Genomic DNA, 19,164 nt, shown 5'->3' on the forward strand with positions numbered 1-19,164 from the left:
TAACAGTATTTCCTATTTTGTATTATTTTGATCTATTTATACACGCAAAGAGGGTTGTCTCTCAAATAAATCGCTAGCACTAACTTTGATTTTTACATTTTGTGAACATTGAATTACCATATTTTAATCATTTTATTGCATATTATATGGTTTCCAAAGGAGAACAATAAACGCTTATCACCATCTAATTTATACTCCCTAAGTTTTTTAATAGATGACGTTTAATAAGATATATTTTGTTAGGTAATATATATCGTTTTAGATATTTTAGGTGATTTAAAAATAATAATAATTTATCAATGAAAAATAATATAATAACGATATATATAATTTTTTTATAGTTTGTAAAAAAAACTAGAAAAAACTTAAAACGTTAATTATTAAAAAGCAATATTTACACTTTTAGAATAAGCAAGTTAAAATTAAATATTTTTAGTAAAAACGCGTTTTTGAAGTATGTTTGTGAAAATAATACATGCATACCACTTACCACACCTTTAATTAATCATTTTTTAAAAAAAAACTGAAGTTTTAAAAAATGACATCGGGAAATAAGAATTCGAACCATATCATGAAATAACATTAAGAATAATAATACAATAACAATAATAACAACAAAATAAATGACAGAGACTCTTACACTGCACAAATGAATCACATCACACACATCTTCGGACATCATAAGCGTAGCGGACACAATCTCAGAGTCTTCTCAAAAGAGTAACTTAGAGCATTACATAACATTACCTCAGCTTCCTCCTCCGTTGCTGACGGCGATCTCAGTGTTCAAACCGCCGTTCTCCACCTTTGGTGGGGCCGAGAACCGCCTAGGCTTGGGCGGCACAGTCGAACCCGAGTACGACAGCCTTTTCTTCGCCGTTGCCTTGTCCGTAATTCCGTCATTTTCCTCCAAGGCCAACCCTAAGGAGCTCTGCATCTTGAGCTTGGCTCTTGCTGATTCTGTCGGAACCATGTAGCTAGGCAGGGCATGTGAGCTACTACTAGCCAGACTCTCGTCGTCTCTGACCACCGACGATCCTGCAATGCTGTGCCTTCGGTTTTTCTCCGACTGTATTGACACCGTGCTTTTGGTGTCATCGTCAGGGCCAGGTGGGGTCGTGTTCTTGGGTTTTCGGGATGATGGGATTTGCCTGGAAGGGGTCGGAGGGGAGAGGAAGTTGTTGTTGTTCCTCGTGGCTCTGGCAGATGATGGGGTATTCGGTTGAGTTGAACTAGATTTCATGACCTCTCTTCCGGGATTGTTTCGATTAATAGAACTCTTAACCGATGAATCATCGTTGTTGTTTTCCTTCTCCGAACTCTCCCATGAACGCCCGGCCATCCACCTCTCCAGCCAGCTCCAGCCCCAGGTTGGGTTGCTCGGATCCATAAACGACATCGGGTTTGCATACCTTGTATTGTTCTTCCAGGTTTGCTGCGACGAGGAAGGACAGGATCAGAATACGGGTTTTGCTTTTATCTCACGGGAATTAAACCGAGAGCTTAATTCTCAGGGGAAATACCTGATGAGAATGTGCATAAGCCAGTGCCCTTTCCCTTCTCATCGCTGCCTCATATTTGCTCAGCATATTTGCCTCGACCTGTTCCTTTGACTGTGTACTATCATCCCAATTATCCCCATTCTGCGGCCACAACCAAATTTGAATAGAAAGGGTTTACAGTAGCAGTTAAGTTTAACGGCATTGAACCGGCCCCAATGAAAAATTTGACCATTGTTCAAGAGGGAGAAAGAGAGAGAGGACCCTTAAGTTGGCGAGCTCTTTGGCATGCTTCTGAAGGAGTTGCTTCTGGCGAGCCTGGTTCTCTTCAGACATCCTGATTCTCCTAGCTCGAATCTGTGACTGTACACGAGAGAGAGTCTGCATACACTTAAGGGTATTGGCTGCTTGTCGTTTCACAACAGATCCTTCCATCAGCGACTTGAGTCTGACCAGCCCCCTCAATGCCCTTAATGCCCTTCTTGCCTGAAATGATGATACCATAGATGTCTATTATGGTTGTAAACTAAGGGTTTTCTTGATCATAAGACCTTTAGCTCCCCGTAAGGAGTTGGAAAAGAGCAAAAAGTATTAGATGAATGACTACCAGCAAATCCAGGAAAAGCGAATAACTGGTCTAGGAAGTGTTTGATTCTTTCATTTCACAAGTAGATGAGAATATACATTCTAGTTGTTCATGGTCTAGGAAGTGTTTGATCCTTTCATTTCACAAGTAGACGAGTATTCGTTTGATAGCAGAAGATATTTGGAGCAAGCAACTCGTATGCAAAGAATTAAGCTAATACTAGACATAAAAGCAATAAAACATACCAAATAGCCCCTAAATGCCGTCTGAATCACAATGGCTGCCACTTCTTCTTTTGACTTTCCAGCAAACCGTGCTGGTGCAGCACAATGAACAACCTCGGAGACAGTCAGAGATGGAACTTCAGGTATATCAGCATCAACATCGGCTGAGGGAGAGCACTCGTCCTTGTTCTGTTCGACGATCACCTCTGACACTTTCACCTCGAAAGGAGGAGGAGGAGATGTTTTGATGGTCTCCACCAATACAGGGTCAGAGATGACACCATTTTGATACTGAGGCACTTTATGTTTGAATTTCTGAAAACATGCACGTATCAAGATGCCATGAATCCAGAGAAAACGACATAAATTTAATACGCAGCAGTATGATGGAAGAAGTTCACAGATTTAATACCTTTGAATCTGGGCTGAAAGCCTTCTTTACGTTTGAAAACCATTTCCCTTTCTTACCCATCCCGTCCTTTCCCTGTGAGATCCTAACGAGACGAAGCAAACAAGTCATGCCACCGAGAAAATGAATTGAATGATCTCAACAGCATTTTAAGAGCAAAGGAGTGAAGCACTAAGACTTAAGGAATCCATCATTCACCTCCTCAACGGACAAAATCTGAATACTAAGAAAGCATAAGATAAGACCGAACTCACTGTTCCAAAACCAACAAGGAAAATGTAACATGTGAACTTTAGACCAACAGATTTCTAAAAATTTAGGCCAAGTTTTCTGGTGGCAGGCGGAGAAAAGGTAAGGAGACAACCATCATTTCTCTTATCAAATGAATCTAAGCAATGCCAGATTCGACAAGTTCGGGTATTGAAATGAAGTCAGCATCGCCCAGACAAAATCACAAAGTGGTCAGTCAACGTAGTCAGGTTTTCATCCAAAGAAGTTTCTAAAAAAAAATTAACAGGTCAAGTTCATCATAAAAAAACACAATCAAAGATAGTAAGAACAAACAACAGCGCAATGTAAAATATATTCATAACTTCAAATCTGAACTATATTCCAAAAAAAGGGTTTTGAACACTGCGTAACCGATTACAGTAGATCTCAAACCACAGGGTCAAAATTCTCCATTAGAACCCAATAATCGATACCCAGAACCCTAGATCGAACTGGATCGACTCATAAACATGGAAGAAAACAGGAAAGAAGTACCAGATGTGGAAGGAGGTCGTTGTGGACTCAAAAACTTCGGAATCACTGAAAGCTTCACCGCAACTTTATCGGAAAGGGAAATTGGAAGAACTCGAATCGGCGAATTTGGATCTTTGCTGAGCTGAGAAGATATCCCGTCACATTATCATGATTGCGAATGGGGAGAGGAGAGAGAGAGAGACAGATGGATTCAGCTCAGAGGATGTAATGTAAACGGTGTGTATGTATATGTGCGCGTGAGCCCACTAATTGGGCCGCAAGAGTGGGCCCCACTTTGATTTATACTCACGCATTGCCGCTCTTATTTTTCGTAATTTTTACTGTTTATTTATTATTTCAAAGTTTTTGAATAAAAATAAAATACAAAGTCTCGGTAAATTTATGACATATATATATATATATATATCAAAATGGTTGGTTTTATATACTAAATACGTGCATGTTCACATAATATCCAAATTAGAATTTGTGTTTCAATTTTTTTTTTTTGGATCTGAAAATATTTTTTTCAGTTAAATAATTTCAAACGTATATATTAAATGGATTACAAAAATTTTATTTAATGCGGTTTGCTTATTCATATGAATATATAATAACGCATATTGTGATGCATGGCTCGCTCACGAGTGACATGACATGTGGACCGATTTTAATAGCATTATAGAACATACAACTAGTACAACCCATGCCATTTTTATTAAGCCACTACGCAAATATGAGATTATTATACAAAATCATATCAATAGCATATTCATTATAATCATTAAAAATGAAATTACGGGAACGAATGATAACATTACCCCTTTCATGTATTATATTTTTTTTATTCACAACCAACTCCATCAACAAATTTTCAACGAATGTACTTGTTTTCATGGATTAAATCATGACCATAACAAAAATATATATCACTATAGTTGATATATATTATAAAGAGAGAGAGGCTCATTTGCTTTGGACAACCAAAACCTTAGGTTCTTTAATCATTGGTCAGATGGATCTGTCTGTCTGTGTGTCTCGGAGTATCAATTAACATTATTTTATTTAATTATAATTTTCAGAATTCATAGTCTAAAGTTTTTTTTATATTTCTTAACCCTAAAATATTTATGTTTTATTTTAATTATAATCTGACACAATCTTTCATATACATATATATATATATATATACATACATACATCTCATGACTAGCCGTTGGAGTCTAGTTTCAAGGAGCTATAGATTATTAGCAACATTTTTATTTTCCCTTTTTGCAAAAATAAAAATGGTTAGGGCAAAATTAGTATTTATTAATTGATATGGACATTTAACCAAACACATAATTCTAGCTATTATGAGAGAGAGAGAGAGAGAGAGAGAGAGAGAGAGAGAGAGAGAGAGAGACCCTCTCTCTCCGAGAGAGAGACCTTCTCTCTCCGTCGGTCCATTCGAATAACATATTACAATCTTGACAACTTATTATGCATCAAATTATATATAAATAATGTATATGTCAAGTTTAATTATATTTAGTTGTTTAAGTGCCATAAAAAAATAAAAGTCGTAAAAGATGAAAACTTTAAAAATCGTCCACAAAATTCACGGTCTGATTCTTATTTAATACAATATCAAATTTATTAATGGGAGTCTAACCCATAAAATTGATTACAGATATTTCGTATTATAATTATGTCTAAGTTATTTCTTTGTTCGTTTTTTAGATTTATATAAAAATATTTTTGGTTTTAATATATTTTTTTCAGTTGGATTCTAATTTTATCCGATCTAATTTTTTACTCAATTTTTGTTTTAAAATATTTTTAAAAATAACGTCGTTTCCATTTGCTTTTACACCTTTAATATTTATATTCTATTCGAATGAAATTTATTTAAGTCTTAAAAAAATATATTGTCATTTTTATATCGTTTTATATACGCACAGACGTAATCACCTTTCAAAAACACAAATACTCGTATACGTATATACACAGGCACACACCCCATACCCACATGAGTGCGTGGGTTGGGGCACAGTTTTCAGATGATGATCATAAAAGACCGGGCCCCACAAAGGCGAAAAATGGGCCCACATAGCTAACGACCCGACATAATGTCTTGTCATTTCTCCAACACAAACGCGGTATATAATCCCTCAGTAGCCCCAAAAACACCCAAAATCAAAATATATATACCACAAAGATTTATTTATCGTTTTATTTTATTTTAATTAATTTTAGTCCGTATAAAATGATTTTAAAAACATCGTTTACCAATTTTATCTCAATTTACTAGTATCAGAAATATATATATATATATATATATATAATTTTAAAAAAAAAACATCATGTTTGAAAATAACCAAAGCATCAGTCCAAATGAACAAAGGAGTAGATACTCTCTTCAACAGAGGGACAAAACTGTTTTACAAGTTACAACTGTTACAACAACAACCATAAAGGGAGAAGGTGGGTTTACTCTTCGATCCCATAATCTTCTCCGAAATATCTATCGACAAGGCTATTCGCCATAACTCTTAGCTCTTCGTTCTCGTGGAACTGAAACCTTTCCATTGCGTCAATGCCGTCTTCTCTTTCGACCAGCTTCGGACCTTCCCCATTTGGAATACCTCTCAGAACCTGCCATGGCCGAAAACCCATCAAGATCTTTCATTGGTCCAAGCCTTCTCAGCTCCCATCGGAACGTTAAGCTACCGGTTGAGACTTGAGTTGGGTATCGTCTTCTAAACCGAAAATTAAGTTTTGAACAAGGCAAGGGTTCTCATATGGATTGTCATGTTGGCTTACCAGCTCGATGAACTGAAGGCCTAGCCTTGCAGCCTCGATGTCTGCAGATCTAACAAGGTCGATATAACCCGTGAGGCATCCTCCTCTGACAAGAGAGACTAAATGCTCTTGTAGTAGAGTTGGTTTTGTGTTCCCTTCTGCAGGACCTACACATAGATTTCCCAACGCATATGCAGCTTCCTTCCTTACATCAAACGGTGCTGTGGACAAAAGACGCAATAGCAATGGCGTCGCCTCGCTAGAATGTATCATTTTCTTGTGCTCGATAGAGCCAGCGGCTATATTGGATAGCACCCAGGCAGCTTCCTGAAGAACAAGAAGCAGGTTCCAGTTATTACAGTCAAAGAAAATCTTGAGGGTAGTGATAGATACTGACCTTTTTCAAAACCCGATGCTCGCTTTTCAAGCACTTTACAAGCACTCCTATGATATTGTCTGAAATTCGGTTCAAAAGATCAGTATATGACGCAATAGATACAATCAAGCTAATGGCCTTTCATCTTGAGGAGATAACCTGTGGTTTCCTGTGCAGGAACAATAATGGCTGACGTTGTTTGAGAATCTCCAGCTACAAAGTTACCTAAACTCCGTAGAACCTAGATTTAAACTTTAGTTTTAGATTGAACCATGAGCACAAAAAATAAATAATCAATTTACAGTCTGAATGGAAAAGAGGCATGTAGTTAGTATTCCATTTTCTTGTGGATGATGCTCAACAAGTACAAATCAACTGTTTGGAACCCGAAATTAATCCCGTAAACCAAAACCATTTTTATGTGATATGACTTGTATGGATGTTGGATGGTGATCAACATGTCAACTAACAAATTTGATGAAAAAAGTGAAAGAAACCATAAGTTCATTGACAATACCGGGATAAGGAGTTGTAGACTACTTGAGGTTGCTAATCTTTCAATAAGTAGTTGAAGAATATCTCTCTTCAAGAGCATACTTGTAGCGACATTTGAAAGAGCAGAGAGGTAAACAACGACCCATGCAATCTCGGTAGCAATTTCTTCGTCCCTGAATCCAGAAATCAATGATCTTGGGCAAAAATTGCACTAAGTAGGAAAAGGAAAATCATCATGGCGCATAAAAACAGCATATGAAGGTCAAGGATCAGTGAGAAGCAGAACGATGTTTTGAGCATCAGCAGTAGTTACAATCAACAAAGATGAAGATTCACTTACGCTTTCTTTAAGTGTCGAAGAATCGCATCAAGTACCCCGTCAACTTTGACCAGTTCTGTTGCAGCTTTTGCCTCGGGCCCCTATTTCCAGGTAGGATGAAAGTAATATGTAACAACTTGCAATAAATAAATGTCTTCCATGGTCACAAATTAAACTCTAAATGCAAACAAAACCAATGTGATAACACCGGTACGAGGAATAATTCATACTTTGATCAGGTTTGACAACGCCCATGCAGCTGTTCTAACTGTAGAACCCTTGTTGGGCAAAATCATACGTGCTAGAGGTGGCAAGGCTCCTTGTGACAATAGAACATTTCTCAACTCCTCTCCTTCACCGGCAACATTGCCAAGTGCCCATGCACACTGCTCAGCCACAGGTACAGAGCTCTTTTCTGAAAGAAAAAAAAAACTTGGAAGCATAAGAAACCAATAAAAAGATAGTGTAACATATTTTGTTATCAAGGTTACCATCATATAGTGATAATTAAAGCAATCAAATGTAAAATCTGAAAATTCTCAAAATAAATACATCAGAACATGAAGTACAGACTATACCTCCAAGGTGAGCTATAAGTAACGGCAGTGCAGGCAATAAAGCTTTTGTTTCGTCAGGTTTTCCAGCAGCAATGTTTGTCAGACACCAAGCAGACTCAAGTAACTGCAAATAGATAGTTGGAATACAAAAATTTCATCACTCACGCAATTTTCATATTTAGAGGCCCAAAAAACTTAATTGAAATTCTCTCTATGGAAGCACCAACACCTCCAATATCAAAATCTACGAAAAAAAATACCAAGATAGACATAAAGTGAATAGATTTTCATAAGTGTGATGATAAACCTGTTCATCATGAGAGCCAAATGAAAGACATTGCACGAGTAAAGTTATTGCACCAGCTTTCAGAGCAGCTTCAACAGGAGGAAACTCCGACTTTGACAATAACCGCCTCAGTTCACGAAGTGCAGCAATTCTCTTCTGCGTCGCACCTTTTCCCCTAACAATTGAATGAGATGATGTTTAAGAAAAAAACCATATATTCAGACAAAAGTCCTGTCAACAGATTTCGTCAAATAGCTAAAACAGTTTCCTTTCCATGCTTTCTAATTTGACCAAATCGATGGATTCACGTACTGGTACTGAACAGCAGATTTAAGCTCGTCCACAGCTTTAGCAGTTTGAGCCTCCAATAGTGGCTGCTCTTCGTCAATGATCATCTCATTCTCAAAGTGCTCATCCTCACCACTAGTCCCGACTCTACAAAGCCGTTTTGCCCTAACCAGTGACTCCCTCCTTTCTTTTGCCACAGTCACAGCCTGCTGCCGCCTTCTTTGCCCCGCGATATTCCCAACTAGGCACCACCATATCCAAAAATACAATCAACCCCATTTCAAAACATGAACTCATTGAATAATCAACCATTGCAGATCTAAAACATCGGCTGTCTTCTCCCGTACATAAGATGGCAACAAGATTCAATAGGGGAAAAAAGGCTCCTTCACCAAGCGAATCTATGATTCTATGTAAGAGAAACCAAGCACGAAATTAAGCAAGGATGACCTCAAAATCATCAGCCAACCAAACACTTTTCCAGTACCCTGATTTTCTCGGTATAGAGACAGAACAACGGTTCCTTACTCAGACCCGTATTCCTAGTAAAAGAAATCCAACACATAAAACATGAAGCATCCGAAATCTGCTTCCCCTTGTAAAACCCTAATCTGATTTCTCCCAAAGCAATCAAGAACACCCAATCCAGTAACGCACCCAGAAACAAGACAAAACTCCGTTGCCCAATTCAACTCGATGATTGCAATAAAAAACCCAGAACGAGGTAACTCCGAGCATTTTTCCTGTATAAATTTCCTACGAAAATGTTTTCCGGGTAAACAAACAAAGCATGAACAATCACGAGTCCACAATCCAAATACAGAACCCATAGCCCTCGTCAGAAAGGGTAAAATCAAAAATACCTGAAGACTTGATAGGGTCTCTTCTGAGAGATGCCGAGCCATCATCCGCCATTGGAGAAGGAGAAACGCAGCTCGAGAGTGTGTCGGAATAGAAGGGAATTCGACGCCAAACAGACAAGCAATGGAAACAAAAGCCGGAAAATGAAAATTTACGAATTGGATTCCTCTCTCGCGCCCTCCCCGCCCATAGAAACTTTTTGCCGGCTCGAGGGGTTCCCTATATTTCTTTGTAATTTCATATTAGCCCCTAAAGTTTCAATATCTCTACAATTTAGCATTTAACATTCTTTGGCAGCAAGTCACTCGATCACAATAAATTCCCGATCTCCACGTGGTTAGCCCACGTTGGTTGACTTTCAACTCATGTAACATGAGCGTGCCGCATGGGAACATAACCCTTTGACACGTCTCGTAAGACACACGATCCCCCTCCTCCCGGACCCTCTCCAGTCCTCCGTTGGCTATCTGTCTCCCTCTTTCTTGCAGTTTCTCGGCAAATTTTCCCGAGAAACAAACAGGCCTAAACCAAATCAAAGCTCTTCCGCCGTTAACCGTTTTTTTCTCGGATATCTCGTATTCCTACACGCATGCACTACTCTCAGCTCAAAGCCGTGACGTTCACGCACGTCCGGTACAATCGCGGCGACCAGCTTGGCCACTTCCTCGCGTGGATCTCGCTCCTCCCGGTCTTCACCGGCCTCGTCGGATCCATCTCGCACTTCCTGTTCCGTCGCGAGCTCCAGGGGATGCTCTTCTTCCTGGGACTCCTGATCTCGCAGCTCATCAACGAGGTGATAAAAAGGTCCGTACAACAGGCTCGTCCCGAGACCTGCGCGTTGCTCGAGGCCTGCGATTCGCACGGATGGCCGTCGAGCCACTCGCAGTACATGTTCTTCTTCGCGACCTACTTCACGTTGATGACCTGCAAGGGAATAGGGTTTCGGTTCGGGCTGAGGAATCGATGGATCGTGAATCTCCTCAACTGGTCTCTCGCTGTCCTCACGATGGTTTATAGGGTTTACTTGGGCTACCACACGGTGGCTCAGGTTTTCGCCGGCGCGACGGTTGGGGCGATGCTCGGTTCGACCTGGTTCTGGTTCGTGAATTCGGCGGTGCATCCGTATTTTCCGGCGATCGAGGAGAGTGCGATCGGGAGGACGTTCTGTATCAAGGATACTTCCCATATCCCCGACGTGTTGAAGTTTGAATACGACAATGCGAGAGCAGCTAGGAAGAAGATGGCTTCCAATTCCAAAACCGATTGATCTGCGAAATTGAAAGCTAAATAAAACTAATCATTTAACTTCCATATATCATCATCATCACCACCACCATCATCATCATCATCATCATCATCATCATCATATTTTCATTCACATAAAATTAAGATTCAATGTATTGCTTTCACTCTAATCTAACCCAACAGTTGATTAATTAACCCAAGTGCCTTGAAAATCATGTCCTAAAATGAAAACAATGGTCTACAGTGAATCTCGTAACGTTACAAATTTAATTTTCGAATATATACACACGCGTATCTACGTAATAAAATAAAAATGGGCCGTGTAAGAGGCGGAAAAAAGTCAAGCCCAATACAGTAAGGAAGGAAAAATCGGACTAATTTGGAAAAAGGTGCAAAAGCGGGAAACTTGCAGAGGAGAATGCCAGGTTTGGTCTTAACCTCACCCACAGAAAAAATCCAAGACCATCTCTCTCTCTCTCTCTCTGCGGTACACTTGATTCGCCTCTTCGAATACAACGCTCGAGTAATGTGGCAAATCCTTATTGCGGTGGCCATTGCGGGCTCCACTAGCCTTGCAGCCAAGCGCTTCTTCTTCAACCCCTTCTCTCCGCTCCCTCCGGATTCCGATAACCGCGAGGAGGTTCAGGAGCCCCTCACTCCTCCGTTCAGAATCGGCTTTCTGGATTCCCGTTACGATAACTCCGATGGCGTTTTCCGGTTTTCTAGCTCTGGTTCCGCCCGCGAAGCCGTGTCGGGATCCGAGTCAAATTCCGCTTCCAGGAAAATTTCCCGGGTTAAATCCATTGTTAGGGTTCGCGGGTCGAAGAAGAAAAAGAAGAACATGGGGTTGAGGGGCGAGAAGGGATCTGGAAGTGATGTGTGTAGTAACAGGAGGGGCTTTGTCTGCTTGAAAAAGCTGAGAACCAGCAAGAAGAACGATGGTGCCCCTTCGAGACGTGGGTTGTGTCCTTATGATCAAGGTTTGCTCCTACTTTCTCGACGCTCTGAGATGATTTTTTTCTGGTTCATCTTCAGATTTCTCATGATGCCCAACCTGAGGGCCATCTTCAACCATGGTCTAGCTTTCTGAATTTCTTCTAGAGTATTCGATTGCGGTGTTGTGAGGAATGTGTGGCGTTAACTTCTAGAAATGGCTTCAGCTGTTAGGTTTTGGTTCCTGGACGGAAACTTGGTTACTTGAGCGAGAATAATGGGTGTTGGGCGAGAAATTCTTTGGGCCTCTACGTGTTGTACGTATCCATGAAATGTAGTCAATACATGAGATGTGTGGAATTGAGCCTGTACATATGCATTTGCATAAAGTTTATTCTTTTGCTTTCGGGTTAATGTGGCGCATCACATTCATGGCTAATCAGTTGTTTCTTTCTTGATCTGTTGTAGTGAAGTTTTTTAGTTTTTGAGAATTTCACATATCTCTTTGACGATAATGTTGGTCAACTGCTTGGAAATATCGTTGGATCGTGGGAGAATGTTGGGTGACTTATTGTCCTTATTCTTATGGTCTCACTGTCTTTGTTGGACAAAGCTTGAACAGATTCAGTCTTCGTAAAGAGCCAAAAGTGCCTCTCTTGTACATGTATATTAGGAGACTCAAAAGCTTGTAATAAGATAGATTAACCAACACACATGTGGTCAGGATTAGCGAGACTTGTGACTACAGAGTTCAGACGCCATTATGTGTTTGCCAGGAAACTTTCAATGGGTAGTTTCTGGTCAATTAATGCATTTAGTAGGTGGTCCAGGAGGTCTTAAATGATCTGTTTTTGTTTTCAAGGTTTTTCCAAGTGCAATTAGCAAAACAGGGGTTTATCCGCGCTGGGTTGTTCTTTATATAAAAAGAGTCAAAAAGGCATAGATAATTGATTCTTGACACAAGGTTGATCTTTTGAGCAACGTGGGTAGGAACTTCTTACGGGGATTATGCACCCATCGGCTCCGATGATCGTGTTTTTCTAATTTCGCCAGTCTTCTGCCTTCTTATGGATCCTCCGAGAAAATTTGGCTGTTAGGAATGAAAAAGGAAGGAGCTTTTTGTTTGGATGTATTTTGCATTCTTATCCTCAAACTTATAAATACCTTGATGGGTTTCTAAAGCCATAGTTGTCAGGTGCTCGAGGTTTCTTGCTTCATACTAACATTTAACTTTTTTTTCATCTTTCAGACAGTTCTGTATTCAGCTCGGCACTTGGACGGTGTATCTTGTACATGATGTCAGCAGGGAAAAGTGAAATCAATAGGTTGAATATAGCAATGGAAGAAAACGTGAAAGTTGTCCAAGAGTTGAAAGTTGAACTTTCTAGAAGAAAATCGTCGCGTAATCTGCAAGCTATTGGTTCTGCAAATGGTGTTAACACAAATCCAATGAAATCCAGTGGAAAATCTGTTCAAGTAAATCTGAATATATCGGAGATGACAGGCAGAGGATCTCATGAAACTAAGTTAATAAGCATTCCTCTTAGCGATGATGCAGAATATGCTAGCAGTGTCCTAACCGAGGAGCCAGAGCCAGAGATGGTAGAAATGGATCGGTTAGAGATGGAACTCGAGTCTGAGCTGCAGAAACTGAATTTTGCAGAGGTTAGTTACTTTTTGTTGTTTCCTTGTAATTCCGGAGCATAGTCTCTTCAACTTCTGTTTGTTAAGAAAACTGAACTTGATATGGACCATCTCCGTATCTTATTCTTGGAACTCTTATTGGAGGTTGAGATTATTGTGCAATTTTTCTGGCATTTAGTTCACCTTGCAAAGAAAAATAGTCCTAATTGTACCTTATATGTGTTGAAGGTCAATTCGTCGGGTTTTATGGTTCAAATTTACACATTCTTGTATTGTTTTAATAGCCAGATGAGCTTGTGGAGGGATATAATGGTCTGGATGACGGTTCTGAGTCATACCAATGTGGTGGAGTATCGCCATTAGAGCTGAACAAGAAGCTCAGCCATCTTCTCATCGAACAACAGGAAGGACAGATCAAGGAGCTTGAAGCTGAACTGCAAACTGCTCAGTCCAAACTCCAAGAGAAGGAAGCTGAGCTCCAAGCACTTAAGGATTGTGTGAGGCGCTTGACTGACTTTTCTATGTCAACCCCTTCAGGTAACGCTGCATTAAGCTAACCCAAACATATTCAACCATGCCAAATTGTTCGATTTTGTCCTATTATGTATTCACTCGATAGTACCGAAATTCTGGGTCTGATTTTATTTGAGTCAGATGGTTAGTAGACCTGGCATTATCAAGCTTCACTTCACAACAAAGAAAACCAAATTTTCGACAAGTTTGTCTTTTTGAGGATTTTGAGTTCTGAGCATTATTTGTGGTTACTTTTGATCTGGCTTTGTAGTTTGTATTATGTTTCCTGTACTTGCTCTCTGGCTGCTGCTCACTTTGCGATAAACGCCTGTTCTTCTGCATTCCCAGATGATGAACCAGATCAAGAACATCGGGATCTTTTCTCCTCAAGGAACCATCAGAACCGAACAGATCACGAGCGAAGAATGCCAATCATCATCGGGATGAAGAGGCCTTTAGGATCATCATCTATAAATGGCTAACAAAGGTAACTCTAATACAACCTCATACCACCCAAAACTCAGCACAAGAAACTCTTATGCAGACACACAGTTGTGTCCTTTGAAACTCACGTTCCAAATCTTGTCGCGCAGTCCCTGGTCCTGCAAAAGACTGGAACTTGAGAAAATGATCTTAGCACAATGCTGATTGTCTGCATAGAATGTAACCTTATCCCCCCCCCCTCTAGAGATTCTTGTACAGAACTTCTATTTTAGATTGTTAAAAGTTTAGTAGACTTGTGATCAGTGTAATCCCCATCAATATTTTTTATTAGCACATAAAATCATTTAATCTTGTATGTTGTTGCTACATTGGCTTCTTTTGTGAGGGGGACAAAGTAGTAAATAGCCTTTGGTGTCGGCCCCTGCAGCAGCAGACTAGGTTGACTGTCGAGGAAAAAGATTTTCTTTTGTCTTCCCTGCGTTGCACGTAACCCCTAAACCCTCTAAATTTACCTCTTTACCCCTATAGTGGGTTACTTTTTACTTCATAGAGAAAGACTAGTAAATAGTCTGTTAACCTCAATTAATCGTTGATTAGTAGACTGGACCTTATGTTAATATTATGGATACAATATGAACTAATGAATATTATAAATTGATGTGTTTATGGGGTTAGAGTGATTTATTTGATTGGGTGAGAGACAGAAGAGAGTGCCTTTGTTTTTGGTCTGAAAAGACACAGGCTTTTGAAATTCAATCGCCACTAAAATGGAGGAGGAGAAAGGGAGTGTCACCTCAGTTCACATGTCCAAACACTAGAAGATTTTACCCCTTTTTTTCCAATCTTTATTAGATCTCTGATTGTTTGGTTATATCTTTCTTCGGAATTGGTCCCCACTCCCTTGTTTCTACATCGAATCCCACAATTCTTAGTTAAGCTCTAAAAACATATACATATACATATATATATATATAGGAACACATTCAATAGCATATTGTGATTTGGAGTGTAAGTTATAAAAGAATAAATTTTGTAGGTTGGGGGTTAATGGGTTTCATATTAAAATGGCTTCCATTGTCAATGAATTATCCGTTTGTATGTGTACCTTGTATTCTTCTTCTTTTCTTTCTCTTTCTGCCGACGCGATGTACATTTTCTTCCCCTTGGGATAGCTTATAAATGGTAGATGAAAAAGAAGATTCGGATTTGATTTGTAATTCCAAATCCGTGAGCGCTTCTTTTTTTTTTTTTTTTGTTGGGAGCAAAAATGGAAGTCTTGAATGTTCAAAGATTGACAACTACATTTATTTTATTTTTATCTTATTCCACTTTTCTAAAGATCCCTTTTGAAGGAGACAAAGTTGGAGTGGAAGAATTAGGATAGTAAATTATAATTATAATTATATATATATATATATATATCACAGGTTTTTCTTTATTTTTATTTATCTCGAATATGATTCAAGTCTTATTTTTTATTTTTTTTTTTGAAAAACACACGTCTTTGGCTCAATAAAAATATTAAAAGTAAAAGTGTAATGGAGAATTACATATCCGAAACAAGTAAGCGACCAACACTTGAATAGCGTAGCAAAGCATAGAGACCTTAAATAGATCATGCAACAGAACAGAAAACAAAAAGGTAAATAATTCATCTTTTATAAAATAAGCAAAAAAAAAAAAAAAAGAGGAAAAAAATCCAAGTGCAGACAAAACGACGGAAAAAAAGCAGTCGAGAACGAGAGGAGGAAGAAGAAGAAGATGATGTCCAGGAGACCCGCATCTAGTCCGGGTCGGGTCGAGAAGTATCCACCGCCATTGATGCGGTTCTTGAGGAGCAGTAGCATCGGCGTTGGCGCCATCAGCAGAAGCCGGAGCCGGAGCAGAGGAAGGTCGCGCTCGAGCCCTCTGTTCGTCCGGCGGAGCAAGAGCTCCTCCGCCGCCGCCGTCGCCGCTTCCGCCGCAGTGAACCAAGAACCGTCGTCTCCGAAAGTCACTTGCATGGGACAAGTCCGAATCAGGCGATCCAAGCCGCAAACCCGACCAGGGTCAAATGTAGACCCGACCCGTCGCTGCAAGTGGATCCGAAACGCCTTACTCCGCCGTCGATTCGCCGGGAAACTCAAGACATGGTCTTTTAATCGCGCTTGGACCAAGTGGGCATCATTCTCGATTCCAAAGTTCCGGCGAAACTCGAAGCGTAAGGAGAATTCTCCGGGAAACGAACCGAGTCCTCGGGTCGACCCGGATTCAGTTAGGGACAACGGTCGAGAATCACACGAGGGAGAAGATGAATGGGAGAATTACAGAAACCCTAGAAGAATGTTTGTATCTCCGGCTTCGACGCCGCCGAGAAACGCATTGTTGTTGACCAGAAGCAGATCTGCTCCGTACAGATCGTCATCACTGGCTTTCAGATTCTGGGAGTCCGATAGCCAACGGGAAACAGAGGAACCAAACAGCAGAGAAGAAGCAGAGGAAGAAGATGAAGACGGAGAGCGAAATTTCCGGTCGGAAGGAGAGTCCATTGACTCCATTTCGAGAAACTCGGTTCAGGATCCGGAACCTGACACAGTAACCGCCGGAAAAACCGAAGAAGACGACGCGAAATCTGAGAAGAAGGAAGAAACAGACAAAGAGGCGTCGGAGTCAGGGATTGTACGGACGCCGGCGCTTGGTCGGAGCAAATCGGGGCCGGCGAGAATCGGGGAGAAGACGGCAAGGGGATGGCTTCTGGATGAAGTAGAAGGTTAGCTTTGGGATTAGGACTCACACCGTGATTAATTTAATTGATTAATCAAAATTAAGATATTCTTCTTGTCAGAAAGATTGACCAAAGAAGTTACACTTAGGATTTTAGGACACTATTGTTCCTTCCAAGCAATAATCATTGTTTTTATGGAAGACCCAATTTGTATATATGTTTAGATACACATATATATAACATGGAAATTATGAACTAATTAATAAAACAATTCCTCATTTTCCATTTTCCTAATTTTTTTATATCCTGTCCGTCATGTTATTTTTTTCTATATATAAAAAAATACATTTTATGAGAGTTACTGGTGGTGGGGTATTATTAGAATAAATGTTTCAAGAGAAGAAAGTATAATTGCTAACACTAATTAATTTTTTTCCGGTCCACAAAACTCACATGCATACATGTATGTCCCTTGTTATGTACCATACCATGCACCACATTGGTTTTGGGCCTTGAGTTCACTTGCGTATAGTTCACGAATTTATGTAAACAAGTAATGGGCCTTGAGTTCAATGCCCTCTTTTATAAAAGGCCCAAAACTTATAATGGGCCTTGAGTTCCAATATGAATTCATGTTAATTTTTGTCATATGCCAATGAGTACAGCAAAAATAATATGGTTTACCATAGGTTTTGATTTATCTATATGAATGCATATACAAATAATGGGCCTTGTAGTTGTGTAGAGTTCTCAATCGCAGTACTCGGGCATGAAATTACGTATATGCCACAAATTTGGATTTATGTGATAGAGATACAAATATAGGGGTTAATGTGTAATAAACAAAGAGTATGTGGGTGATTTGGAGAAAGCTTCTTCCAGGCTGTGAATTCCGTCGCTCTCCTCCCCCCGAACTGCTTGAAATATTCGAACATGACCAGCAGAGATCCAAAACTCGCGTAATCAGATACGCTGAAGATTTTCTCTCAGAAGTTGGTTTGTTCCTCGAATCAGAGATTCTCCCTCCCTAGATCTGAGCATTGCGCGGGTATATTCGGAGGAAGATGAGTGTGATCGATATTCTGACTAGAGTTGACGCGATCTGCAAGAAGTATGACAAGTACGATGTCGAGAAGCAGAGGGAAGCAAATGTCTCCGGTGACGATGCCTTCGCTCGTCTCTATGCCTCCGTTGAGAATGATATCGAGACCGCTCTCGAGGTGAGTTTTTTTTTTTGGTAGTTCTTCATTGTACACATAGGGATTTTGCTCAATTCTGTCGATAAAGTCAAAGGAGTGCCTGAAGAGTTTTATCATTGACTATCTGTTAGTTTATGGTCCTTTTGTTGATGAAAATTTAAGTCAAGTTCAGTCCAATTCTAGCGGTTAGGTTGGATTCGTTCGGAATCGGCGATCGAATCTGAGTTTTCGTGAAGGGAAATAGAAGGAATTTGAAATTACGGACTTCATTTGTGTTCGGTTGTATCGGACGAAGCTGATCTGAAAGTGCTAGGGAAAGTGATTCAGCGATGTTCTATGGTTTTTTGCTTTTCCAATTTGAACGAAATGCTGTGTAATTCGGCTTGCAGAAAGCGGAACTTGCTTCTAAGGAGAAGAGTAGGGCTTCTGCTGTTGCAATGAATGCAGAGATTCGCCGGACCAAAGCTCGCTTGCTTGAGGAGGTTCCAAAGTTGCAGAGACTGGCTGTAAAGCGGGTTAGCATCATTTGTTGTTTTCTTTGCCCCTCTTCTCTTCAAAGTTTCGTGCTTTTCCCCTGTAAAACTTGATCCGGAAATATTGTCTTTGGTACATTCCGCCTGAAGGGGAAGGAACTTTGTTGATTTTTTTTTTTGTATCTGTTGAGATGGGAGAGTGAGGTAAACAGGTTCGTGAATCAGATAAGTCAGTTAGTTTTACATTTGCCATTTAAAAGGTATACAACCAGTTTATACTGTGATTTGTCTCTTGCAAAAATTAAGTTGAAGTATTAAGTGAATGGTGAATAAGCTGACTATGACTAGCAGCTGAACTTTTAGTAATATATGCCGAGAGAGGAAGAATGGAAGCAATCTCAGCGTGATTAGAGCTTTGTCTAGTTTGCAATAGTAGTCTATTCAAATGTTTGATGATTTCCCAGAATCGTCTAAATCCATGGCGATTTATTTGTTCTATATTGGTGACCATCTAGTTTTCTGTCAGGTTAAAGGCCTTTCAACAGAGGAGCTTGCTGCCAGAAATGATTTGGTCCTCGCTC

The 19,164-nt window shown here is 39.9% G+C and overlaps 6 protein-coding genes across 8 annotated transcripts in view; 4 read left to right on the forward strand and 2 right to left on the reverse strand.

The window, feature by feature from the left end:
* Positions 1 to 552: 552 nt before the first annotated feature.
* Positions 553 to 3,686, reverse strand: LOC104816323 (protein IQ-DOMAIN 1). 2 transcript variants are annotated; one of them, XM_010545075.2, is made up of 6 exons: positions 3,484 to 3,686; positions 2,722 to 2,793; positions 2,331 to 2,624; positions 1,764 to 1,985; positions 1,524 to 1,643; positions 553 to 1,435 (listed from the first exon to the last, which is right to left on the reverse strand). In XM_010545075.2, exons 2-6 carry the CDS (start codon positions 2,779 to 2,781, stop codon positions 749 to 751), a joined length of 1,383 nt encoding a protein of 460 aa, XP_010543377.1. In that variant the 5' UTR covers positions 2,782 to 2,793; positions 3,484 to 3,686; the 3' UTR covers positions 553 to 748. The 2 variants fall into 2 exon arrangements, with proteins under 2 accessions (XP_010543377.1, XP_010543376.1); XM_010545074.2 differs by having other exon boundaries at positions 2,722 to 2,803.
* Positions 3,687 to 5,805: 2,119 nt separating this feature from the next.
* Positions 5,806 to 9,578, reverse strand: LOC104816324 (importin subunit alpha-9). The gene is made up of 11 exons (XM_010545077.2): positions 9,431 to 9,578; positions 8,592 to 8,808; positions 8,301 to 8,454; positions 8,015 to 8,117; positions 7,667 to 7,851; positions 7,458 to 7,537; positions 7,140 to 7,290; positions 6,782 to 6,863; positions 6,644 to 6,702; positions 6,268 to 6,573; positions 5,806 to 6,099 (listed from the first exon to the last, which is right to left on the reverse strand). The coding sequence occupies exons 1-11, from the start codon at positions 9,480 to 9,482 to the stop codon at positions 5,935 to 5,937; spliced, it is 1,554 nt and encodes a 517-aa protein (XP_010543379.1). The 5' UTR covers positions 9,483 to 9,578; the 3' UTR covers positions 5,806 to 5,934.
* Positions 9,579 to 9,710: 132 nt separating this feature from the next.
* Positions 9,711 to 10,757, forward strand: LOC104816326 (lipid phosphate phosphatase gamma, chloroplastic). The gene has a single exon (XM_010545078.1). The coding sequence runs from the start codon at positions 10,018 to 10,020 to the stop codon at positions 10,693 to 10,695; it is 678 nt and encodes a 225-aa protein (XP_010543380.1). The 5' UTR covers positions 9,711 to 10,017; the 3' UTR covers positions 10,696 to 10,757.
* Positions 10,758 to 11,090: 333 nt separating this feature from the next.
* Positions 11,091 to 14,558, forward strand: LOC104816327. The gene is made up of 5 exons (XM_010545080.2): positions 11,091 to 11,653; positions 12,856 to 13,271; positions 13,535 to 13,787; positions 14,112 to 14,250; positions 14,357 to 14,558. The coding sequence occupies exons 1-4, from the start codon at positions 11,092 to 11,094 to the stop codon at positions 14,243 to 14,245; spliced, it is 1,365 nt and encodes a 454-aa protein (XP_010543382.2). The 5' UTR covers position 11,091; the 3' UTR covers positions 14,246 to 14,250; positions 14,357 to 14,558.
* Positions 14,559 to 15,905: 1,347 nt separating this feature from the next.
* LOC104816329 lies at positions 15,906 to 18,028 on the forward strand. The gene is made up of 2 exons (XM_010545084.1): positions 15,906 to 16,956; positions 17,794 to 18,028. Exons 1-2 carry the CDS (start codon positions 15,969 to 15,971, stop codon positions 17,940 to 17,942), a joined length of 1,137 nt encoding a protein of 378 aa, XP_010543386.1. The 5' UTR covers positions 15,906 to 15,968; the 3' UTR covers positions 17,943 to 18,028.
* The window catches only part of LOC104816328 (syntaxin-71), a 2,821-nt gene continuing 1,539 nt past the window's right edge, over positions 17,883 to 19,164 (forward strand). Inside the window, exons 1-3 of one of the 2 annotated variants that reach the window (XM_010545081.1) lie at positions 17,883 to 18,131; positions 18,500 to 18,625; positions 19,110 to 19,160. In XM_010545081.1, coding sequence (XP_010543383.1) covers positions 17,976 to 18,131; positions 18,500 to 18,625; positions 19,110 to 19,160 — 333 coding nt within the window. In that variant the 5' untranslated portion in view covers positions 17,883 to 17,975. Of the gene's footprint in view, positions 18,132 to 18,499; positions 18,626 to 19,109 lie in introns of both variants that reach the window. The other variant, XM_010545083.2, reaches the window with a different exon arrangement.

This window comes from Tarenaya hassleriana, unplaced genomic scaffold (assembly GCF_000463585.1).
Source record: "Tarenaya hassleriana unplaced genomic scaffold, ASM46358v1 Cleome25, whole genome shotgun sequence".
In the NCBI taxonomy this organism is placed as follows: domain Eukaryota; kingdom Viridiplantae; phylum Streptophyta; class Magnoliopsida; order Brassicales; family Cleomaceae; genus Tarenaya; species Tarenaya hassleriana.